Source organism: Stigmatopora nigra, chromosome 19, assembly GCF_051989575.1.
Source record: "Stigmatopora nigra isolate UIUO_SnigA chromosome 19, RoL_Snig_1.1, whole genome shotgun sequence".
NCBI lineage: Eukaryota > Metazoa > Chordata > Actinopteri > Syngnathiformes > Syngnathidae > Stigmatopora > Stigmatopora nigra.
The window spans coordinates 111,073-135,498 of record NC_135526.1 but is presented as its reverse complement, the minus strand read 5'-3'; the positions used below and the strand labels follow the sequence as shown (position 1 = coordinate 135,498).

At 61.0% G+C, this 24,426-nt stretch overlaps 1 protein-coding gene across 1 annotated transcript; it reads left to right on the top strand.

Moving 5' to 3' along the window:
• Positions 1 to 3,263: 3,263 nt before the first annotated feature.
• On the top strand, positions 3,264 to 23,409 carry fryb (furry homolog b (Drosophila)). The gene is made up of 65 exons (XM_077741339.1): positions 3,264 to 3,515; positions 3,616 to 3,918; positions 5,182 to 5,375; positions 6,004 to 6,057; positions 6,141 to 6,280; positions 6,557 to 6,647; positions 6,750 to 6,829; positions 6,911 to 6,991; positions 7,392 to 7,560; positions 7,736 to 7,828; positions 7,943 to 8,041; positions 8,140 to 8,241; positions 8,354 to 8,457; positions 9,810 to 9,918; positions 10,005 to 10,091; positions 10,207 to 10,511; positions 10,584 to 10,691; positions 10,803 to 11,099; positions 11,149 to 11,302; positions 11,366 to 11,452; positions 11,532 to 11,791; positions 11,867 to 12,056; positions 12,215 to 12,339; positions 12,394 to 12,451; positions 12,562 to 12,653; positions 12,742 to 12,914; positions 13,004 to 13,164; positions 13,258 to 13,368; positions 13,452 to 13,606; positions 13,686 to 13,785; positions 13,889 to 14,060; positions 14,145 to 14,410; positions 14,510 to 14,656; positions 14,772 to 14,940; positions 15,025 to 15,115; positions 15,212 to 15,285; positions 15,391 to 15,541; positions 15,614 to 15,717; positions 15,907 to 15,998; positions 16,077 to 16,176; positions 16,247 to 16,448; positions 16,542 to 16,663; positions 16,742 to 16,929; positions 17,019 to 17,113; positions 17,193 to 17,388; positions 17,519 to 17,740; positions 17,876 to 18,074; positions 18,152 to 18,249; positions 18,333 to 18,503; positions 18,611 to 18,751; positions 18,893 to 19,090; positions 19,170 to 19,334; positions 19,489 to 19,563; positions 19,634 to 19,807; positions 20,031 to 20,273; positions 20,505 to 20,681; positions 20,822 to 21,018; positions 21,098 to 21,317; positions 21,424 to 21,573; positions 21,800 to 21,898; positions 21,969 to 22,052; positions 22,340 to 22,357; positions 22,520 to 22,630; positions 22,713 to 22,918; positions 23,005 to 23,409. Exons 2-65 carry the CDS (start codon positions 3,846 to 3,848, stop codon positions 23,261 to 23,263), a joined length of 9,228 nt encoding a protein of 3,075 aa, XP_077597465.1. The 5' UTR covers positions 3,264 to 3,515; positions 3,616 to 3,845; the 3' UTR covers positions 23,264 to 23,409.
• The last annotated feature ends 1,017 nt before the right edge of the window (positions 23,410 to 24,426 follow it).

Genomic DNA, 24,426 nt, shown 5'->3' with positions numbered 1-24,426 from the left:
CTCCTCCTTCTTCTCCTCCTCCTCCTCCTCCTCCATAGCAGGTGTCCTGCCCTCGGGCCGAGGTGCGCCCCTAGCGACAAGTAGACGAGCACAAGACGACAGCCAAGGGGAGACGTCCTCCGCGCCAGCTTCCTCGACGAGAGCTGCTGATTGGTTGCTAGGGGCGTGGCCTGTACCATCTCGCGGTGGGCCGGGTGCCGCTTCCGCCATGCTGTCAGCGGGAGAAGGGGCGACCAAACACACGTACACGCACACGCGCACACATGCACACGCACGCACGCACGCAGTGACGGACGGACGGATGAAAACAAGCCGAGGAGAGGAGACCGCATAAAAACAAGCTGAATGTTTCGCCAGTGAGCCCTCACTTCGACGAAAAGGGTATGTACGTTTTGCCTTTTATATTCGTTGGCGGCTGCTTGGCGGCTGCTTGGCGGCTGCTTGGCGGCTGCTTGGTGGCGTTCGTTTACCACAAAGGCTGAGGCGGCCGCTGTTTTGATGGGAGATGTGACGACCGCCACGGCTAGCTCGCTGGCTAACGACGTAGCTAGAAAGGAGGCAGGGGTGTTTGTGCGTGTGCGCGCGCGCGCGCTTGTGTGTGTGTTGGGTTATCGGCACGGTGGGCGATATTGGAAAAGGGGGGAAAACAACTAAAACGTCACTTTCTGACCCCAAAAAAGCCAGCTACACGGCGAGTAAGACCGGCCTGCTATGAGAGGAAGGAATATGCTAATCGCCCAAGTGATGATGGTGACCGTGACATTATTAGCAATTAGCATTGCCAATTGCTAACAGGACCACAAATGACTATGAACTCATCGAAGGCTTTGGGCCAGAAAGGTCTAGGACTCTAGGACGTGGGCTGGATCGGTGGCAAACGAATAATCATGCCAGACTGGACTCTACAGTGTTGTGTGGGAAGCGCAGCAATGTATTTATTGATTTGTTTTGTTGTGGAGGGTGGGGTGGGGGTGGTTGTCGTCGATAACATCGCACGATAGTAGTCTTGAAAGGTTGTTTTTGTGCGTCCGCAACTTGTAATCCATAGCAATCGGACACCATTTTGGAGACAATGCCAAGATGAATGACATGGCTAAAACACCTGTTTTTCATAGGCTATGAGGAGAATGTTTATCTTTGAAGGAACCCATTGGAAATGCTCCAAATGACCAAAAATTGAGTAGTAGTAGTCGTCATCTATTTTTGTCCCCCACCTCCCCCACGCCACGTCCCACCCACCCACCAGCTGTTTGCCACAGCCCGTCCTCATCCATGACCCACTTAAGTCCATTGTTCCGTCCTTCCGACAGTTTGGGTGCCCCCCCCCCCCATTTGGAGCCCGACAAATGAGCCGTGAATGAGAAGGTGCCACCCCTCCCTTTGCAAATGAATCGGACACGTGCGAGCCACGGCCTCATGAAACGGGCACGCCACGGGACATCCGTCCAGTGTTTGTTTTTGTCAATCGGTAGCGACCCCCTTCAAAGTGCTGCTGCGAGCGTTTCCCTTTCGTCTCTTTGGATTTGACTCGGTCGGCGGCTGAATTTCTCCGTTGCGTGGCCCGCTCTATTCACGTGGGCGCTAGTGTCAACACTGTGCCGCTTCCAAGTGCCCCACGTCAGCGTGCTTGTAGCCATTTGCCCATCTCGTCCCACTCCCAGTTGTCTCTGTCGTCGACTACGGCAAACCGGATGACCGGGATGAACTCAAGGGGGCACCATTGAGGCGTAGATCTTTGGAGCTCACTTGCCTAGTAGCGTTCGGTGAAAAGGATCCAAGCACCCACCCACCCACGTACCCGGCATGTGGACTAACGATGACCCGCGGAGGTTGGGTCAGCGGCACTTTTTGTGGAGCGCTCCGGAGAAAGCCGTTGGGCAAGAGGGTCTGCGGTGTGGCTGGCCCGAGCCACTGCATGGCTCAAATTGGAGCTCATTTGAGTGTCACGGGAGCGTGACGTCATTCAAACACACTGACAACAGTTGCTCACCGGCAGTGAAAGGGAGGGACCCCCCCCGAGGCCAAGTTTTTTTCTTCGTCTCCTCGTTGTTGTTGTTGTTGTATCGAAACGGAAGCAGATCCTTTTTTTTTCTCTTTGCACCAAACAGGCCTGCGTCACTCTTGACTGGTGGCCACTCAATTGGGGACGCGGCCAAAGAAGGAGCGCTCTGTCGGACGGAGACTGGTTTCTTCCTTAACAGCCCGTCGGATCTGGCGCACTTTCCTGTTTGCGTTTGTCTCCTCCGTCCCGCCCTGTGGTCCAAGGGCGTGTCGGCTCGCCGTAACCCGACACCTTGGACACGTTGACGTTACAGTAACTGGCTGAACAGCCTGGACCGGTGAGCCGCAGGAAGACCCAGGCTCGCTCGCTCGCCCGTCTGGATCCAGACGCACGGCTGTGGCGGCTGAGAATTGCAGAGTGTGGGAAAATCCCCCGAAAGAAGAAAGAAAGAAAGAAAGGAAAGGAAAGGAAAGGAAGGAAGGGTTTAAACCCACTTAGAGGAGATCCACCCAATGGCGCCACGCTCCCCGTACACGATCCCTCCCTCTTTGGCCACCTGACGGCGGAGGAAGTGCCTCTGCTCCTCAGACCGTTCAGAGCGAGCCAGCGAGCGCCCGCCGCCGGGAGCTCTGAGCCGAGTCAAGACAATACACTGACAATACACACTCATTCCAGTGGCAAGACAAAGAAATGGACTTTTCATCTATCAAGACTGGCTAATGGCACTGGGAGATGGCCTTCAAGACCTTCTGAGCGTTGAGCGTGCTTCCCACGGAGGCCGCTTGCCTCCCCAGATAGAGACTCTCGCTTGCCAACCATGTCCCCGGAGGACTGGGCGAGCGTGGGCGCCCCGGAGGCCCGGGGCCAAATGGGCCACCGCGGTCACGGCCTCGGCCCGAAGGCCCGGGGCCAAATGGGCCACCGCGGTCGCGGCCTCGGCCCGTCGCTCACCGGCCGGAAGCCGGGCCGCGACGGGGGCCGGGACAGGATCGTCATGGAGCGCATGGCCTCGTTGCCGCTGCCCCCCCACATGTACGATCCCGCGGACTTTAACGGCAGGTTTTCCAAGTTCCGCTCCAGGTCCAAGAGACGGACGCGGCTCGTCGTGGGTACGTCAATTCCAAAATTCAATACTATTCAAACTCTCTTTTACGCTGGCTGGAATCATCCTAGCCAAGTGGAGCCAACGAGGGGCATCCGTCCCGGGGGCCCTTTTTCCGGGCTTTGGAGCCCACAACGCTCTCTGGCTCCGTCCGTCCTCATTTGAAGGAGTGGGTGACTGGATTTGGCCCAATGCTCTTTGTCCCTCACCACCATTGCCTCTCCCCTGGAAATGTGCTGCATTTCCAATGGTTTTCCTTGTGGTGTGTGCGCCCGCCGCCTCTTGCCGGCTGAGGAGAAAGCGCGAACGTGGGTTGCCTCTCCGACGGACTGGAGCTCCGACAGCCGAGGGCTGGAGCATTTTTGGAATCGGCCCTTCTGTAAAGACGGCCGGCTGAGACGGAATGAACTTGTGAGCTCTATTCTCCAGGCCTCTCTCTCTCTCTCTCTCTCTATCATCCTCTTATTCACTCCCTCCCTCCCTCCCTCCCTCCCTCCCTCCCTCCCTCCAGCGGGCCTCTAAGAGGATTGGTCGCTCTCATCTCCCGATGACATCTGCGTACGGCCGTCCTCGGAGAGGGAGCCAAACGGAAAGGGGATGACTCTTGTTTATCCGCCAAGGTAGCGACGGCCAGAGCGCGCTCGCCCGTCCGCCCGTCCGACGAGGCCCGCTCCTCGGGTGGGCGAGGCCCGCCCCTCCGTCCCGTCGCCGAGGTCCGCCGCTCCGCCCGGCGACGCCGCCATGGCGAGCGGCCCGCAGGATTCCCGCTTCTTCGACCTGGGCCTCAGGTCTTTGCTCAAATCCTTCGGCGGCTGTGAGTAAAACGGCGACTCTCCGCCAGCTTACCGACGGCGGGGTGACGAGGGGGGGTGGGGTGGGGGGGATTTGACTGGTGATGACCTGAGCTGAGTTGCCCCGCAAATCACATTTTGCTGATTAGATACAAATCTTTTTGTACTATTGAATATTGGGTGGCGGAAAAAGTGGAAACCCGCTCAAGTCACCTTCTGCCGTCATGACCGCCCACTTTTGATCTCCACCACCTTGGTTTGGAGATTGCCCCCATAACTTGCTTTTGCACGTCTATATTTGCATGTGTGCACTTGTGTGGGTGGGTCAGTGGGAGTGGTGCACTATTAATAGACGCTACCCCCCCCAAGCCTCCTCTTGCCCCAGTGTTGCTCTTAGAGCACTGTTGAAATTCTTCCGGTCAATCTCCACATTGGGACTCGGAACACCACTCGCTCGCCGGCTGGGGGGGACGCTTTGGGAATTCCCGACGACAATGTGTCTGCGGACCACTCTGGGGGGCCGCAGCGCAAATTCCCAAGCGGACACGGCCGCTCGGGGCCGACGCCCGAGCCCGGCGGCGGGGGCGGCGGCGGCGGCGGCTGGCCCGTAGGGGGGCGCCGGGCTCATCGACTCGTCTGGCATCCGGCCCGTTTCGGCGTTCCGGGCCTGTCGACGGGAAGACCCAACGGGGGGGGGGTCAAATGCGCCGTCGCCGGACGCTCCCCGTTTGCTTTTCCTTTCCCCGCCTGATGGCGGAGTTTCTCGCCCGGAGCTTTTCTTAGCCGTACCGGAGCAAAAGTCATTTCCCATTCACCTGGCGGGAGCCGCGATCCGGGATGAGGGCGGCGCGCCACCGGCCGTAGGCTCCGCCTCCCGTCTCGGCCGCCCCCCCTTTTGGCTACTTTTTCTTTCTTGGATCGTCTCCGATAAGCACCTGCGCCATGGAAGTTCCGGCCAGGTGGAGCAGGTCCAGCGTCATTAGCTTCATCAAGGGCCTGGGTAAGCCCCCGGGCTAGCATGTAAGCGTGTGTGAGCGTGTGTGTGAGCGTGTGTGTGAGCGCGTGGCCCCGCCGGCTGGCGCCAGTGATGGTGTTTCTCGGCGATGGGGCCACACGTTTAGCAAATTGTCTTGCATCGACTATTCTCCTTCACCCCCGAGCTGTGGTTGGACGAGAGACAAATGCGCACCCCGGCCCGCCGTGGCCCTTTCCCGATTCTCCTCCCCTTCGGGGCCACTCCCGCCGGTCTAACGTTGCGCTCACCTCCTCTCTTTGCCTTTGGACAGCCTCTCCGGCGGGACTGAAGACGCCCGTCCCGCCCCCGCCGGGAAGTTGGGCCGAAAGGAAAGGTCCGCCGATCATGGCGCCCGTCAACGTGGACCCGGAGAGCAAGCCGGGCGAGTTTGTCCTCAAGAGCCTCTTTGCCAACTTCACGCTGCTGTCCGAGCGCAAGATCCGCATCATCATGGCGGAGCCGCTGGTGAGTCTCCCATCAATGGCCTCATTCCTTTCCCTTCTCCCTGCAATACCCCCGTTTCCCCGATAGACGGCGCACTAGTCTAGTCAAAAGAGGGAGAAGAAGAAGACAGTTTCTAGTCTAGGTACTGTGTTAAAAATAGCAGCTGTCTGTCACATGTAGGCACAGCAGCAGTCCAAATCAACATGCCGCTCATCGCTCTCCATTTACAGACTGCTTTCTTTCGTTGAATAATAATATGTTGTTATTGTTGAAAGTCCATTTGAAAACCCATTTTCGCCTTCAATATTGTCTTTTTCCCGGGCGGCCCCTAATATCCAGTTTTAGTATCTATGGTGGGCCGCAAGTGAAAAAGTTTGCCCACTCCTGCGCTAGAAGCAGTGTCAACACGCCACAGTGGCCACGTGACGCTTGGGGACGCTTGGGGACGCTTGGGGACGCTTGGGGACTCGGCTCTCTCGCCGGCCATTGCCACGGTTGACATGGCGGGTTGCCACACGCGTCCATCGAAATAAACACGTGGCCGGCGAGCCATAGGTTCCCTACCCCTGCTCTAGACGGACTGCACTCTGAAAAAGCCTGTCGTCGTCGTCTTATCATTTTTTGAAAATGATTTTTTTTTATCTTCTAGGAGAAGCCGCTGAACAAGTCTCTGCAGAGAGGAGAGGATCCCCAGTTCGATCAGGTCCGGGCACGGCGTGGGTGGGTGGGCGCGGCCTGGGTGGGCGCGGCCAATCACGCCACTCCCCCTCCCCCTCCCGTTTGCAGCTGATCAGCAGCATGAGCTCTCTGGCCGAGTACTGCCTGCCGTCCATTCTCAGGACGCTCTTCGACTGGTACAAGCGTCAGAACGGCCTGGAGGACGAGTCGCACGAGTATCGGCCGCGGGCCAACACCAAGAGCAAAAAGTCAGTCAAACAAGCCACGGCGCCGCTCACTGCGTACAAATGATCCGTGTCCGTGTCCCAGAACCTTCCCGGACAGAAATAGGAGATATTTGGTCCGTCCAATAGATCAATTGGAGCCTTTGAGTGCAACCAGCCATTTCTAAAGATTGTTTCGGCACTTTGAATGAGAAGAATATTGAAAAATGTAACCGGCGTTTAACGTGGCCGGCTTGCCGTCCTGCCGTCCTGCCGCTGCTCGTCCCCGTGTGAATGCTTGTTGTTTTCTCTGCCCGTCAGCGATGAGCAACAGAAGGACTACTTGCTGGAGCGGAGGGATCTCGCCATCGACTTCATCTTCTCCCTGGTGCTCATCGAAGTCCTCAAACAGGCCAGTCCCCGTCCACCCTCAGACGGGCCTGCCATTGTGGGCCTGCCATTGTGGGCCCGGCATTCCAAAACAAGCCCCAGTCACCCTCCCCTTCTGCTTTAGATCCCCCTGCATCCCTTGCTGGACGGACTGGTCCAAGAGGTGATCAACTTGGCGTTCAAGCACTTCAAATACAAGGAAGGGTGAGGGAGCGCGCAGGGATTGGGGGAGGGGTGCCGGGCCCTGGTCCGGCAGGCAGCACGCTCATCCAGACTCCGTGGCAGGTATCTGGGCCCCAACACCGGCAACATGCACATGGTGGCCGACCTCTACGCCGAAGTGGTGGGAGTGGTGGCTCAGTCCAGGTACTTTCTTCCTCTCCTCACTCACCCGCCTGCACGGGCACCTTTTGTCTTGTTGTTGTTGTTGTTGTTATTTTTTTCATCTACTCTGGCCACTTGGCGGGGGGTGCACGCGCGTCCCCCTTTCTACGGCCTCCCGGCCACCTCCGCCCATCCTCCGCGTGCCTTTCTAAATTTAGCGCAGTGTGGAGACACACACACACACACACACACACACGTGTTCCCCCCGCGTCGTCCGTGGCAAAGTCAAACGGGGACAAAGAATTCCCAAGGTGCCACAGAACGTATTGTGCGTTTTGTATTTTGGCCACGGCGTGCGTGCGTGTGATCCGTTGTGCCGGGAGGGGTGACGCGGGTCACTGGCCTCGTACCCAGAGAAAAAGTGGACTTTTGCTCCGTTCAGATTCCCGGCCGTGAGAAAAAAGTTCATCTCGGAGCTGAAGGAACTGCGTCAGAAGGAGCAGGGCCCCTCCGTCCTGCAGTCCACCATCAGCCTCATCATGGGCCTCAAGTTCTTCCGCATCAAAATGTACCCCGTGGAGGATTTCGAAGCGTCTTTCCAGTTCATGCAGGTAACCATCGGCGGGGAGGGAAGGGTTAGGGTCAAAGCGCGACCATCCCCCTGATGGCCGCGCGCGCTTTGACTTTCTGGTTTATTTCATAAAGGCACGGTACATCATCCACATATACATATTCCTGTGAATGAACACCTATACATGTACATAAATGTCTCCCCTGGGACTTTAGGAGTGCGCTCAATATTTCCTGGAGGTGAAGGACAAGGACGTCAAACACTCGCTGGCCGGGCTCTTTGTGGAGATCCTTGTGCCCGTGGCTGCCGTGAGTGAGCCGGCCCACCGCCGGGCGCCACCGGCGGGCGCCACCGCTCGGTCGAAGGGAGGGAAAAAAGGAAAGAAAAAAAAAAAGCCAGAATAACGGCTGTTGTTCCTCCAGACGGTGAAGAACGAGGTGAACGTGCCGTGCCTGCGCAACTTTGTGGAGAGCTTGTACGACACCACGCTGGACCTGTCCTCCAGGAAGAAGCACTCCCTGGTGAGCTCGTTAACGGCAATTTGTCCAAGGGGCGTGTCCCGCCGGCTTTACACGGCCAGAGACGCCGTGTAAAGCCGGCGCTCCTATCTGGCTTCCAGGCGCTCTATCCTCTGGTCACGTGTCTTCTGTGCGTCAGCCAAAAGCACTTGTTCCTCAGCCGCTGGCACCTTTTCCTCAACAACTGCCTGTCCAACCTCAAGGTCAGCAAAACAACAGCAACAGCCGTCCATATTTGCTCTTATTGTGGAATTGTCCTACAACAGCAACAGCCGTCCATATTTGCTCTTATTGTGGAATTGTCCTCCCATTCAGAATAAAGACCCCAAGATGGCCCGCGTGGCTTTGGAGTCGCTTTACCGCCTGCTCTGGGTTTACATGATCCGGATCAAGTGCGAGAGCAACACGGCGACGCAGAGGTGAGCGAGCGTGCGCGCGCCGCCGCCGTCACTTTGCCCTCCGTGGCCTTACCTGGTTCTTCTGTATTGCCAATGGGCGGGGCCACAACCACGAGCGGAGCCTTCCCCCTATCTTTGGAGGCCTCTGTCAAGATTTTCTCTAGACTAGGATGGGGACACCTGGAGGCCGATTGGCGCTAATGCTACGGCCCGTGGAACCCAGTCGCAAGACTTTTTCTGGACCTATTTGAAACGTGGGCCATCAAAGCGCAGACTTTTGACCCATTTAACGGCACCTTTGATCAATGATATTTCACCCATTTCATTCTACACGGCGGTGTATGATGACAATATAACTTTTTGATTTGATAGAAAGGCCTAGCATCCCATAAGACTAGGTTTTCTTTTCAAATAATTCCACAAAGTGTAGGCTTTCCTAAAGAGCAATACTAAGTGTGCCGCGAGTGCAAAAAGTGGATTGGTGTCAGCTGCTTGTCACAGCCCAACCCCCACTCCTTCCAAGTTTATCAGTTATGCTCAGCTCGCTCGATTCTGGACGGCTTGAGCCAAAAGAAGCTCCCCCCTCCTCACCCACAGCGGCCCAACCCCCGTCCATTCAACTTTTTCACCTATGTATGTGCCTTTGCCTGGTATAAACTGTCAAGAGCCAAATCAAGACTGTTTTTTTTAACCTATTTCAAACGTGGGCCATCAAAGTGCAAACTTTTGAGCATTGCAGAATGAGCGAGAACCAAGAACAAAGTGAAGCATTGGACATATGAGGGAATATCCCCTAAGACTAGTCATTTATTTAACAGGGCTAAATAAGGGCAAAAGTGAGTGTTGTGTGTTCAACTTCTAAAGAGGAAAGTATTCCGCAATACTAAGTGTCCTGCGACTGCAATCAGTGGATAGGTGTCAGCTGCTCATTCTGCCCAACCCCCACACCTTCCAAGTTTTTCAGTCAGCTCAGCTCGCTCGCTTCTGGACGGCTTGGGCCAAAAGCTCCCCCTCCCCTCCTCACCCATGTTGGCCCAACCCCCGTCGATTCAACTGTCTTGCCTATGTCTTGTTACCTGTGTGTGGCTGGGATAAAGTGTCAAAGCCAAGTCTTTTTCTAGACCTATTGGAAAGGTTGACTGTCAGCGCACAGACTTTGTGGCCCATTTAAGAGCGCCTCCTCGATGAATGATACTATTTCACCCGTTTCACGATACACAGCAGTGTATGATGGCAATATAGGCTTTTACGGTGGCACCTCCACTCACGAGCGCTCGGAGCTCAGAGTCCAATTTGGAGATTCGCCAAAGGTGTATTATATTTTCTAATAATTATGATGATAAATGATAAGGTGTTTGTCCGTCTCTCCGCAGCCGCCTGACGTCCATCACCTCCACTCTCTTCCCCAAGGGGAGTCGCAGCGTGGTCCCCCGAGACATGCCGCTCAATATCTTTGTCAAGATTATCCAGTTCATCGCGCAGGTGCGTCGGCGTGCGTGGGCGTGCGTGGGCGCGCGTGGGCGGCCCACCGAAGCGTTGCCCGCCGTGACCTCTGTTCGTGCTCTCAGGAGCGGCTGGACTTTGCCATGAAGGAGATCATTTTTGACCTACTGAGCGTGGGGAAGCCCGCCAAGGCCTTCAGTCTCAACCCGGAGGTAGGCCACATTTCTTTATTAAGGGGCCGACGGTGGTCCTCCTCCCGGGAAGGAGAGGAAGACGGGTCGTTGAGGCCAAAGACCGAGCGGCCACCCTGCCCCCGTCTGGTTTCAGAGGATGAACATCGGCCTGCGAGCCTTCCTGGTGATCGCCGACGCCCTGCAGCAGAAGGACGGCGAGCCGCCCATGCCCAACACGGGCGCCACGTTGCCCTCGGGCAACTCCCTGAAGAAGAAGAAGACCTACCTGAGCAAGACCCTGACGGAGGAGGAGGCCAAGCTCATCGGCATGTCTTCCTACTACACGCAGGTGCGCAAGGCCCTGGACAGCGTCCTCCGCCACCTGGACAAGGAAGTGGGCCGCTGCATGATGCTGACCAGCGCGCACATGCTCAACAAGGAGCCGGAGGACATGATCACGTAGGCGGGGGAGGGGGGTCATCGGGTCATCATGGCATCGGAACTAAGCTCGGCCACGCTTCTCTGGCGCAGGGGGGAGAGGAAGCCCAAGATCGACCTGTTCCGGACGTGCGTGGCTGCCATCCCTCGCATCCTCCCCGACGGAATGTCCAAACCCGAACTCATCGACCTCCTCTCCAGGTGAGACTGCGTGGATGTCCGGTCGCGACCTTCCGGCCCGGTCGCGACCTTCTGGCCCGGCCGCGACCTTCCGGCCCTGGCTCATTCCTCCTCCTCCTCCTTCTTTTCCAGACTCACGGTGCACATGGACGACGAGCTGCGTCTCATTTCCCAGAACTCCCTTCAGAGCCTCTTGCTGGATTTCTCCGACTGGAGGGAAGACGTGCTCTTTGGTTACGCGCACTTCCTGCTGCGTGAGCTCCAGGACGGTCAGCAGGGTCTTCAGGACGCCTCGGTCAAGCTCCTGCTGCAGCTGCTCACTCAGTGGAGGCTGGCCTCGCAGCTCCAGGGGAAAACGCGCGGTGGCGCCGAGGTCTGTGACGCCGGGCCGGATCACGCCGCTCCCGGCGCTCCCGCCCCTTCCCGGCAGCGCGGGTGGAAATGCGGCTTTCCATTGGTCCGCTCAGGCCAGCCCCAGGACGTCGGAGCGAAGCCCGCACTGCTCCGTGCTCCACGCCGTGGAAGGCCTGGCTCTGCTCCTCCTCTGCTCGTGTCAGATCAGCACCAGGAAGCTGGCGGTGGGCGTGCTGCGAGAGATCCGATGCCTCTTTGCCGCTCTGGGACACGCCGAGGTAGGCCCGGTCCCTGGCTCCCCCCGGCCGGGCCTTGTTTAAATGTTCTCCTTATCGTGACAGGATGACGACAAACCCATGATCGAAGTCATGGACCAGCTGAGTCCGGCGGTGATGGACAGCTTTGTCCACGTGGCCGTTTCCGATTCGGTGGGTGAAGCATAGTCCCCCCGGCGCCCCCGCCGCCGCCGCCGCCACCACCTCTTACTTTTGCCCTCTTTCCCCACAGTCCACTTTGCCCGCCAGCCAACAGGTGGACCTGCAGTGGCTGGTGGAGTGGACGGCTCGCCTGGTGAGCAGCCCGTACGACGTGAAGAGCCCCAGCCACGTGTGGATCTTCGCCCAGTGCCTGAAGGACCCCTGGGTGCTGTGCCTCCACATCTTCCTGCGCCAGGAGCACCTGCCCAAGCACTGCCCCGTGGCCCTGGGCTACGCCTGGCCCTACGCCTTCACGCGGGTGCAGCTGCTGCTGCCGTTGGTGGACCCCAAGTAGGCGGAGCCCACGCCGTCCCACCCGGCGGCCGCTCACCACCCACCAGCGTCTTCTGGCCCGCTTCCCCGCAGCAGCCCGGTGAACGCCAAAAAGACCAGCACGGCCGGCTCGGGCGACAACTCCATGCCTCTGTGGCGGAATTACCTGATCCTGTGCCTGGGCGTGGCCAAGCCCAGCATCATGTCGCCCGGGCACCTCCGAGCGTCCACCCCCGAGATGGTGGCCACCACGCCCGACGGCAGCGTCACCTACGACAACAAGGCGCGTCCCCTGGAAGGAGGGCGCTTGGCGGGGGCCCTTGGCGGGGGCCCTTGGCGGGGGCCCTTGGCGGGGGCCCTTGGCGGGGGCCCTTGGCGGGGGCCCTTGGCGGGGGCCCATTTTCTCCACTTGACTTTTCTTTGTTTTTGTTTTGGACACAGGTGATAGGCACGCCGTCGGTGGCCTGGCTCCTGAAGCAGCTGGTTCCGCTGATGAGAGGCGAGAGCCTGGAGATCACCGAGTCGCTGGTCTTGGGCTTGGGCTGCACCAACGCGCTGGTCTTCAGGTGAAGATAAGCTGAGCTTTCCTTTCGGGTCGTCATATCTCTCCTCCTTTCCAGGGAGCTGATGGAAGAGCTCCACCCGCTCATGAAGGAGGCGCTGGAACGTCGACCGGAGGTAGATTGACGCGGCGGCCGGCGGGAGGAGGCGACTCGGTGCTAACCCGAACCCGCTTTGCTTTTTGGTTTTTTTTTTGTTTTTTTTTTTCAAACTCCACCACCCCCAAGAACAAGAAGCGACGAGAGAGGAGGGATCTTCTGCGACTTCAGCTGCTGAGGATCTTTGAACTGTTGGCCAACGCCGGCGTCATCAGCGACAGGTACGATGGGAAGGCGGCGCCGTCCGTCTCCGAAACCCAGCCGGCGTCTCTCCACTTTCTTCTCTTCTCCGCCCCGCCCGGTGAGCAGCACCAACGGTGCGCTGGAGCGCGACTCGCTGGCGCTGGGCGCCCTGTTCCTGGAGTACGTGGACCTGACGCGGATGCTCCTGGAGGCGGAGAACGAGAAGGAGCTGGAGGTGCTGAAGGACATCCGAGCGCACTTTAGCGGCACGGTGGCCAACCTGGTCCAGTGCGTGCCCGGTGAGTGGCCGGCGTTCCAGCGTGGGTGGCTTTGCCAGCGCGGGTGGCTTTGGAATCGAACTCTTTGTCATTTCTCCGTGCCTTTTTAGTCCACCAGCGTCGCCTCCTCTTCCCCCAGCAGTCTCTGCGCCACCACCTCTTCATCCTCTTCAGCCAATGGGCGGGGCCCTTCAGCGTCATGTTCACGCCCCTGGATCGCTACAGCGACCGCAACCATCGGATCACTCGCTACCAGTACTGCGCCCTCAAGGTGGGCCCGCCGCCTTCCCGGCCACCCGCCCGCCCGCCCGCCCCCCTGGCCTCTGGCCCGACCTATGAGCTAAAAAACAAATGTCCCGCACAGGCCATGTCCGCCGTCCTGTGCTGCGGTCCGGTCTTTGACAACGTGGGCCTGTCCGCCGACGGCTACCTCTACAAGTGGTTGGACAACATCCTGGCCTGTCACGACAAGCGGGTGGGTAGGCGTCGGCGGGCGGGTCCGTTCCGATCGGAGGAACTCCGGGCCAGCGGGGGAGCCATTGCGCGCTGCCGCCGCAGGTTCACCGTCTGGGCTGCGAGGTGGTGATTCTACTTTTGGAGCTGAACCCGGAGCAGAGCAACTTGTTCAGCTGGGCCGTGGACCGCTGCTTCACGGGCTCCTGCCAGCTGGCGTCCGGCTGCTTCAAAGCCATCGCCACCGTGTGCGGCAACAGGTACGTCGTACAAGTCACCGGGGTGGCCCTTCCTTTTAAAAAAAAAAAAAAAAAACGACAAGCTTTTTTCGGTGGCCAGGAACTACCCGTGCGACCTGGTGACGCTGCTCAACCTGGTGCTGTTCAAGGCCTCGGACACCAGCCGGGAAATCTACGAGATCTCCATGCAGCTGATGCAGGTGGGTGGCCGGCCCAAATAGAGGACGGCCGGACCGCCTTGACTGACGGCCCACGGCTTGCCCGCCCGCCTCCCTCGACTGACGGCCCACCGGCGTCCTCCAGGTGCTGGAGACCAAACTGCGCGCCTATTCCAAGCGCACGGTGGAGCAGAAGCCCGGTAACATCCTGTACGGGACGCACGGGCCCCTGCCGCCTCTCTACAGCGTCAACCTGTCGCAGCTGTCCAACCAACTGGCCAGCATGTACCCGGAGCTCACGCTGCCCCTCTTTTCCGGTACGTGGCTTCCCGTATCGCTTCTCTTTTATTTATTTATTTTGTCTGGGCGGTCACGTCATGCGCTTGATCCCTCCTTTGCAGAGGTCAGCCAGCGCTTCCCCAGCACTCACTCCAACGGACGGCAGATCATGCTGTCCTACCTGCTGCCCTGGCTGGGCAACATGGAGCTGGTGGACGGCGGCAGCCTCCTGCCTCCGTCCTCGGGGCCCTGCACGCCGGACGAGGAGGTGGGGCGCGTGGCGGCCCCCGGCCTGGCCGGCGTCTCGCTCTTCCTCCGGGGCAACGGTTGGGGCTCCTTGCAAGCCACCTCGCTGGTGCTCAACAACCTCATGTTCATGACGGCCAAGGTAGGTAGCGGGCGCCGCCGCATCCGACGCCGGCGGCGGCACCGGCCGGCGGGACCGGCCGGCCCACCTATCGGCTTTCCGCCACCCACCCCGCCGCAGTACGGTGACGAGGTGCCGGGACCGGAGATGGAGAGCGCCTGGAACGCCTTGGTGTCCAACGAACGCTGGAGCAACAACCTGAGGATCACCCTGCAGTTCCTGGTCAGCTTGTGCGGAGTGAGCAGCGACACGACGCTCCTGCCTTACGTGAGTCCGCTGGCGCCGCCAAACGAATGGCCTCCCACCGCTAAAGTTGACACATTTAAAAAAAAAACAAATTAAAAATGTGATTTTTATTTTTGTTTTCCACCAACGATGTCAGATCAAGAAGGTGGTCATCTACCTGTGTCGGAACAACACCATCCAGACCATGGAGGAGCTCCTGTTTGAGCTTCAGCAGACGGATCCCGTCAACCCGGTGGTGCTGCATTGCGACAACCCGCCTTTCTACCGCTTTGCCGCCAGCAACAAGGCGCCCACCTCGCAGACGGGTGAGCGCCACCGACCCCACCAGACCGACCGACCGACCGTCGGATAATAACGGGCGCTCTGCCGTTCGGTGGGTCGCTGTGCAGGAACGACCTCCAGCAGCAACACGGTGGTGGTGGGGCAGGACGTCCTGGCAGACTGCGATGAAGGCAAACTGGTCCGGGAGAGCGAAGAGCGGTCAGTAGCGCGCTCCTCCCCTTTTCCGTCCATTTACACGGCGATGACGAGTGACTAAAAATCCCAAAACCACCTGCCCCTCCCCTCCCCCGACAGCAGGGCCAGGGCGCACAATAGGCTGGAGTCCCGCTACAGCAACAGCTCGGGAGGCTCCTACGAGGACGAGAAGAGTAGGTGGCTCGGCCCGGGCCTCCTTCCTTTGGCAGAGCCGGGCTCCTTTCTCAAGCCCTCCTCCTCCTCCTCCTCCTCCTCCTCCTCCTCCTCCGCCGCCGCAGGCGAGCCTCTCCCGCCGCACGCCGCCTGGCTGCTGAGCGTCCAGGAGACCAACCGCCCCCAACCCCTGCCCATGCCCATCAACGGCGGCTGCTGGGCGCCCCTGGTGGACTACCTGCCCGAGACCATCACGCCCAGGGGACCCCTGCACAGGTAAATCCCGCTGCCCTTGGGACGGACGAACATTGTGGCCAATCGTGTGTTTGTGTGTGTGTCGTGGTTTAGGTGTAACGTGGCCGTCATCTTCATGACGGAAATGGTGGTGGATCACAGCGTGAGAGAAGATTGGGCCTTGCACCTCCCGCTGCTGCTGCACGCTCTCTTCTTAGGTAGCCACACCCACAGCCTCACGTCGCCTATAGCCGGACCTCCGGCCATGTAGCCTTTAGCTAGCCCTAGGGTAGAAATAGAAGGGAACGTTGGGCCGCCTATCTGATGGCAAGCCATTGGAAGGGGAACCCCGCCATTAGAGAGAAAACTCCCTGAAAGAGTCCCTCCCGGCGGTCGTCTCTCCTCAGGGCTGGACCATTACAGGCCGGAGGTGTACGAGCACAGCAAGCGCCTCCTGCTGCACCTCCTCATCGCGCTGTCGTGTAACAACAACTTCCAGGTGAGCCGCCCCGGCGTCGTCCCGCCGTCGCTCTTTCCTCCGCCGTGGGCCGCTCATTCTGACGCTCCTCCGTTCCAGGTCATCGCCTCCGTGTTGATGATGACCAGAGAGAGCGGCGACAACAAGACCCTCACCGTCAAGTCGGGCGGAGGCGGCGGCGGCGACCGCCGACACTCCAGTGAGAGCCCGGGCCGGCCGCCTCTCTCCGTCTCCGTCTTCACGTCTCACGCCGGTTTCCCCCGCCGCAGACGTGCCCGACTTCCTGCGGGCCTGGCGGGCCTCCCCCACGACGGACTCCGGACTGGGCTCCGGACTGGGCTCCGGCTCGTCCTCGGGCGGCAGCCTCGGTCACCTGGCCCCGGTGGCGCCGGACGAGCCGGAGGATCTGGAGGACGCGCCCGAGGAAACGGACGAGAAGACCAACAAACTCATCGAGTTCCTCTCCGGCAGGTACCGGCCGGGGCGCCCAAATTTGGTGCGACGGGCCGGGCCGGGGGCGGGCGTAGAGCCCGGAGTACCACCGTCTTTCTTGTCCTTGCTCAGAGGCGCGGGCCCGCTGTGGGCGCACGAGGACATTGCGCCCAAGAACCCCAACTCCAAGAGCACGGAGCAGCTCTCCAACTTCCTCCGCCACGTCATCTCCGTCTTCAAGGAGTCCAAGTCGGGTGAGGCTCGGAGGAGGTGGCGCCGGAGGCGCCGGAGAGTCTGGCTGGCGCCGGAGACAAGCATTTTTGACCACGCAGACTTCCACCTGGAGCAGCAACTGAGCGACGTGGCCCTGCAGACGGCGCTGTGCAGCTCGTCTCGCCACTACGCCGGCCGCTCCTTCCAGGTGTTCCGGGCGCTCAAGCAGCCCGTCAACAACCACGCCGTCTCCGACCTGGTGTCGCGGCTCGTGGAGGTGGTGGGCGAGCACGGGGACGAGGTGCAGGTGAGCGCCGGGGGTTGGGGGCGCTCCGATTGGCCCGGTTTTGCCGCCCTCCCTCCCTTCCTTCTTTGACGTACGTCGCTGGCTTTCAGGGCTACGTCATGGAGGTGCTGCTCACGCTGGAGTCGGTGGTGGTCAACCTGGCCGAGTGTCTGAAGAACAGCGACCTGATGGCGGCGCTGACCAGGTGGGTGGCTGGTGGGGGGGGGCACCGGCGGGGATAGCCGGTGGGAAGGCCCTTGGAACAGCGGCGGCCCTGTTTGCAGGACGTCGTCCCCCGACTTTGCGCTGAGCGACAAGCTGATGAACCGCAAGAGCACGGGGCAGCTCAACTTCGGAGCCGGCTCGGCGGGCCTGTCGTCGCAGCGCCACCAGCGCTCCTACTCGGTGCCCAAAAAGTTTGGCGAATGCGGCTACCCGTCCGGCGACCCGCCTCGCAGCGCCACCCTGGACCGAATCCAGGTAAGAGGGTGGTCGGACCCGCGGTCGGACCCGCGGTCGGACCCGCGGTCGGACCCGCGGTCGGACCCGTGGCCAGGTCCCCGTGGCCGGCCACGGGACCGACCTCAAGGTCAAATGTTTTTGTGGGCAGGCCTGCAACAGCCAGGGCCTGGCGCGCTCGGGGAGGGGCCCCGGCTCCCGCGCCTCCTCGGCCAACCGCATGGATCCCAGCGTCCTGTCGGACCCCGGCCACGCCTCGCACCCGTCCTCCATACTGGCCACCGTCTTCTGGGTGGCCGTCTCGCTCATGGAGTCGGATTTTGAGTTTGAGTACCAGATGTCGCTGCGCCTGGTGCACAAGCTCTTATCCAAGGTGGGATCTCCTTTGGGGTGGGACAAAATGACGGCTCTCCCGCGACAGCTCGGAAGCGAAAGCCCTCGCTCGCCCCCGGAATAGTTTTGGGGAGCACTCTTAAGCGGTAAGTACTTTTGTGTGACTGGCGGACAGGTGCCTTTGGACCGCTCGGAGAACCGCGAGCGTCTGGAGAAGCTGCAGGCGCAGCTGCGCTGGAGCGGCTTCTCGGGGATCCAGCACCTTCTGCTCAAGGGCTTCACGTCGCAGGCCACGTCGGACCTCACCCTGCAGCTCTTCTGCCAGCTGACGCCGGTGTCGCGCGTGCCCGTGGTGGACAGCTCGCAATCGCTGGGTAGGTAGGCGGGGGGGGGGGCGGGGGGGCGGATTGGCGCTCCACCCACCTAAACGTGTCCCCGTCGCCGTCCCCAGGCTTCCCGCTCAACGTGCTGTGTCTGCTGCCCCACCTGGTGCAGCACTTTGGACACCCCACGCAGTTCTGCAAGGAGAGCGCCGAGAGGATCGCGCAGGTGAAGCCGGCCGGCCGGTCTAGGGTCGGGCCGGGCTGGCCTCCTCTTAACGGCCTCTCTTTGCCGCCTTGTCTGCCCTCCAGGTGTGCTTGGGGGAGAAGAACACCAAGCTTTCCCACCTGGCCCACGTGATGACGCTGTACAAGACGCGATCGTACACCCGGGACCCTTTCTCCTGGGTCAGCGTGGTGTGCCGCTACCTCCACGAGGCCTTCTCGGACATCACGCTCAGCATGGTCACCTACATGGCCGAGGTGCGGTGGGCGTGTGGGCGGTGGGCGCGTGGGCGCCGGGCGCTCAAGCGGGCGGTGGACGCTCAAGTGGGCGCTCCTCCCCTTTCCCCCCCCCCCATGTGTTTCAGCTGCTGGACAAAGGCCTTCCCAACATGCAGCAGTCGCTCCTGCAAATCATCTACTGCCTGCTCAGCCACATGGACCTGAGCGCCGTGCACGTCAAGCAATTCAACGGCGACGTCACCAAGACCATTGAGAAGTTTGTGCAAGTGAGTGTTGAAATGGAGACATCACGTTCAAGGTTCCGCTTCCAAGGAGGAACGTTTTGGTTCCGCTTGTGACCGAAGCGTGAGCAAGCCCCGGGTGGATCGCAAGCAACCCCCATGTGGCTTCCACTCTGTGTCCGACAGACGGCCCACTGGAAAGACGCCCTGAACATCCTGAAGCTGGTGGTGTCGCGCTCGGCCAGCCTGGTGCGCCCGGCGGCGCACCCGGCGCCCGGCCGCGCCCACGGCGACCTCTCCGACCTGGAGGTGAGCCGAGTGTGGGACGGCTCGGCCAAGGCGCTCCCCGGGAAGACCCTGGACTTCACCTTTGACATCTCGGAGGTGAGGCCGGGAACGGCGCCCCTTTTCGGGAAGCCGTCTCCGTCTGAGCCCGCCGCGTCCTCGGGCGCCGTTCCCGCAGACGCCGGTGATCGGGAGGCGCTTCGACGCGCTGCAGGGTTCCGGCGGCAGGGACGGCAAGGCCCGGGCGGCGGCCGTGGCCCGCAGCGCCTCCTCCGCCTCGTCCGGCTCCAACTCCAACGCCGTGTTGGTTCCGGTCAGCTGGAGGCAACCGCACTATTCTCAGGTAGCGAGCTCGCGTGTGCGTCACTTGGACTTTAATCTGCGCTTTGGATTTTTGCCTGAATTTTTGCTTTGGGGAGGGATGTCACCATTTGCTAGCTGCTTGTGTCCATTTGCTCCTCCTCCTCCTTGATATCATTTGCATGTGTTGTATTCAGAAGCGCACCAGGGAAAAACTGGTCAATGTTCTTTCCCTGTGCGGACAAGAAGTTGGACTCACAAAGAACCCGTCGGTAAGTCAAAGGTGGAGAAGGAAGAGTTCCTTTGGGCCCACGGCCATCCGCCTATTCTCTCCCCCGACAGGTGATCTTCTCGTCCTGCGGCGACCTGGACATGATGACGGAGGTGCGCGACAGCGCCGTCTCCTCCGAGGAGGGCGGCACCAGGGAGGACACGCTGGACGACACGGCCAGCGAGCAGCAATTCCGGGTTTTCAGAGACTTTGACTTCCTGGACGTGGAGCTGGAGGATGGCGAGGTGAGGAGGAGGAGAAGGAGAAGGAGGAGGAGGAGGCAGGCAGGCAGGCAGGCTTTAAGACAATGGATGATAGCCTTCAATGCCTAAGCCAGCGTCTCTCTGCTCTCTTTTTCTTCTTCCCTTTGCCGCTCGCTCAGGAGCTCCAGGTGAGTTTGCCCGCCAGCCCGGCCGCCGACCCGGACGCCAACTCTGCCGACAACACGAACCGACGCCCTGGCCGCAGGGCGAGACGGTGGACAACTTCAATTGGGGCGTGCGGCGCCGATCGCTGGACAGCACGGAGCTGGGCGATCTGCTGGAGGAGAGCCAGCACTCGGGCAGCACGCCCAGCCTGGGACGGGAAGATGGCCGCGATTCCGACGAGTCCTCCGAAGAGGAGGAGGAGGAGGAGGAGGAAGAAGAGGAAGAGGAGGAAGAGGACGAGGAGGAGACCTCTGCCGGCCGGAGCCTTTTGAACTCGCAGTTGGTAAGTGGACGCCTCTGCCCCAGCTGGCCAAAGGGAAATAAATGTGTCCCGGCAAATGAGGGGAAATTGCCATGGAATGTCAACGCGTCACATTTGGACTCCCGTAATATTCCAAAAAAGGACATTTTTGAGCACTCCAAATGCCCAAAAGCATCGCTTTGTTTCCTCCCGCTTCCCACGGACGGCAAAAAAAGCTCTTTCCTCGCACCTCATCCCGCCGTCCTCTTTCAGACCGACCCGTCTCCGCCGGACCGGAGCCACCGCGCGGACTCGCCGTCCACGTCGTACCACGCGCCGCCCGATCCACGCTTCTTTGCCAAGGGCCCAGAGGCCACCACGACGACGACGACGACGGCGCCGCCGCCGCCGCCACTACCACCACCGCGCAAGGGACCGGGCGAGGGCCGGGTGAGCACGTGCACGCGGGGCGTCCGTCCGTCCGCCGTGGCCAAAAAAAAAAAAAAAAAACAACACTTAACATTTCATATGGCTGAAACTGAATTGACACGACTCTCCTGAAAACAAATAATATAATAAGATAATCGCAGGCGGCCGACCAGGAGGAGGCAGAGGAGGACACGCGGGCCCTAGACGACGATCTGTCGCTGAGCACGGGCGACTTTGCCGCCGGCTCGGACGGCGGCGACGACAGCTTCACCTCGGAGCCGCCGGCGCGGGCCGTCGCGCCTCACCCGGACGGCCGCCAAGCGGCGCTGGACTTCCTGGATCCCAGCCGTCTGGCCAGGTGCCGAGCCGTCGGAGCCCGAGCTCTTCCCCCGCCCGGGCCGGCGTCTCACCGGAGGACGCCCGCCCGGTGCCGGCAGGTTGGGCCGGGAGGACGACCTGGACGACCCGGACGACCTGGAGGACCTGGGCTTCCCGCCGCCGCCGTCGCCCTTTTTTTCGGCCATCTTGGCCGCCTTCCAGCCGGTGGTCTGCGACGACGCCGAGGAGGCGTGGCGCTGTCACGTCAGCCAGCTGGTGAGCGACTCGGACGGCTCGTGCGCCGTCTACACCTTCCAGGTCTTCTCGTCGCTCTTCAGGGTGAGGCGTCTGGTCCGGAAGCCGGGCGGGGCGGGACGGGGCGGGGCGGGGCCCGGGATGTGTTCCCTCCAGCCCCTTGAAATTGTCTCCCACCCCACTCCCGCAGGACCTACAGGGCAAGTTCTGCACGCTAACCACGGACGTGGCCTCCTACCTGGGCGAGGGCCTGAGGGGGATGGGCTCCAAGTTCCTGCAGTCCTCCCAGATGCTGACCACCTGCTCCGACTGCCCCACCATCTACATTGACGCCGACACGGTGAGTGCACGCTGGCTCCCCGGGTGGCTCCCCGGGTGGCTCCCCGGGTGGCTCCCCGGGTGGCTCCCCGGGTGGCTCCCCGGGTGGCTCCCCGGGTGGCTCCCCGGGTGGCTCCCCGGGTGGCTCCCCGGGTGGCTCCCCGGGTGGCTCCCCGGGTGGCTCCCCGGGTGGCTCCCCGGGTGGCTCCCCGGGCTCACCTTTTTTTTTGTTTTGTTCACGGGGGAAGATCATGTCTTACGGCCTCCTGGAGAAGATGAAGTTCAGCGCGCTGGAGCTGCAGGAGTACCTGGACACGTACAACAGCAGGGAGGACGCGGCCGTCACGGTAAGGCGGGCGCGCGCCCCGCCCATGTGGACGGGGTGGGGAAATAATGTGCCCCGTGACGCCCCCGCAGTGGCTGCGCAGCTGTAAGGACTCCTTTCCCAGGTGCCCCGGCGACGGCGTGGTCACCTGTCAACCCGGAGACTCTGAGGAGAAAGTAGGCATCGCCGCAGTGGCTGTTTTGCACCACATTTTTCCTTTTAATCCAAACGCCTGTTTAGTCAAGTGCACCACCGCCACGGTGGCTAAAACCACTTGTTAACAAGTAAGCTGAAACGCAGACGCTAGCTGGCGTCCACTGCGCGGCTAACCTTAGCCCCGACGTCCACGTGGGGGCGTGTGATGAAAGTGTCCCTTAGCTGCAGCAGTGTGTGTGTGTGTGTGTGTGCGCGCGCGCTCTCGCACTGACTGGCGCTCTTTTCTCCCTTTTAACACGCCGCCTAGCAAATGGAATCTTTGGCCGTAAGTCCTCCTTTCCGAATCAAATGGCTCGCCCTCCCCGCATGCGTGCACGACAGCGTTCCGTCTCTTTGCCGCCGCCTCCGTGGTCGTCGCCGCCGCCGCCGCCGCTCCCTCGGTGGTTGAGCGTTTGACGAGTGACCTCTGGACTTGTGGCTCCCGCAGCAACTGGAACTGTGTCAGAGGCTTTACAAGCTTCACTTCCAGCTCCTTCTCCTCTTCCAGTCCTACTGCTCGCTCATCGGCCAGGTCCACGCCGTCAGCTCCGTGCCCGAGGTGAGTGCCGCGGACCGGGCGAGCGGGCCGGCCAGTCGGGCCGGCCGCAACTGTCCTCGGACCTTCTCTTTCTTTTGTTCAGCTGCTGAACATGTCGCGGGAGCTGAGCGATCTCCGCGCCAGCTTGGAGGCGGCCGAGGCGGCGCTGGTCGGCGACCTGGAACGCGAGCGCTCGGCGCCCGCCGCCGCGCCGGGCTTCCCCTCCTCCGAAGCGGCGGTCAGGGCCATACTGGAGTGTCTGCGGAACCGCGAGTCGGCCAAAGCCGTCCGCTACATTCGGGAGTGCAGGTGGGCCCGCAGAAACGTCCGGGGAAAGGGGGCGCCATCCGGGGTGCCGGGCGACTGACGACGCGTCATGTTTGCGGCGGCGGCAGGCGGCGGTGGCCCGGCGGCGTGTTCGGCGGCGACTCGGAGAAGGAGGTCCAGACGCTGCTCAACGTGTACTTCCGGCAGCAGACCCTGGGCCAGACGGGCACCATCGCCCTGGTGGGCTCCCGCCAAGACCTGGGCCTGATCTGCTCCAAGCTGCTGGAGCTCAACGGCGAGATCCGCGACATGATCCGCCGCGCCCGGGGCTACCGCGTGGTCACTGCCTACCTCCCCGACAGCAGCGCCTCCGGGACCAGCCTCTGACGCCGGCGCCCCGCCGGGAGGAGGCCGAGGCCGCCTCTTCCCGGAACCTCCCGGCCCCGCCCGTCCCGAGTCTTTTGCGCCCGGGCGCCCGGAGGGGGGGTCCCGGCGGGGAGGTCCTGCCCACCGTGGCGTCTCGACTGGAAGCGGCCAGGTACCGGGACGCGGCGGTGCCCTACGCCCCTCGCTGCCGCTACCTGCCTAGGTCTTTCCCCCCGCGCCACGTAATGGCACCGGCCCAGGCTCCGTCCCCGTCGTACCCCGGGCCGACTCGCCCGCTGGACTGGGGTTGCTGTTGCCCCGGAGCGCCCCTATCCCGCTTCCTGGGCAAAGTGGGACACTTGGCCCTCCCCTTCCCGAGAGCCAAGGAGCCCCCCGACGTCCAGACGTGAGACACGGGACGGTCTCCGGTTTGGCCGACGCCACCCTCCTTCGGTGGCCGGAATTAGCAGAAGGAAGGACATGCCACTTGCCCCCCCCCCCCAGATCCTTTGACTTTTCGGGGCAATTGAGAGTTGTGCCGTCATCTCGGGACCTCCCATCCGTTTGGCCTCAGGCGGTGGGATCCCGATGAAGCGGAAAGGCCGCTCATTTAGACTTTGACCGATTGCACTTAAAACGGACCTAATGGAGAAAGTGTCACTGGACTGCTGCTGGAATAGCCAGACGGACGACAAGGAGACATGTGCTGGCGTCCATCCTACTTGGTGGACAAGTTGGAACTGTAGCAAGTGGCGCCGTTAAAAAAAAACAAGAAAAAAAACGCCATCTTGATTTGCATGCGTCCCTTAGGGAGTGTATTTATTACCGCTTCTTCTGAAAGATGATTTCTTTGTACGCGCTACTGAAGGAGCTCTAAGCTCACCTGGGTGTGTGTGTGTGTGTGTGTGTGTGTTGTGGACACGTGCGCATGCCGGTCTATGACAAATTGCACATTTTAAAGAAAAAAAAGGGTGGTGGGGAGACAAAAAAAAGGCTTTTTAGGTTGAAATTGTAGTCGAATTTTGTCCACCTTGTAAATACTTTAACGACCTTTGTTCCGTCCATTTTGTCCACCTCGGTCGCTGTTCAAAGTAAAAGGAGAGAAAAGTCCCAAAATTCTTTTGTTTGGCTCTCTTGATGAGCTCATGGAATCAATCCTCCTGGGGAACGCTGGAGCCACTGAC

Coding starts and splice junctions, on each gene's coding strand:
- fryb (XM_077741339.1), top strand. CDS start 3,846: ATGGCGAGCGGCCCGCAGGATTCCCGCTTCTTCGACCTGGGCCTCAGG. Junction 18,250..18,332: donor GCGCCGAGAGGATCGCGCAG/GTGAAGCCGGCC, acceptor TCTGCCCTCCAG/GTGTGCTTGGGGGAGAAGAA. Junction 22,919..23,004: donor CGCTACATTCGGGAGTGCAG/GTGGGCCCGCAG, acceptor CGGCGGCGGCAG/GCGGCGGTGGCCCGGCGGCG.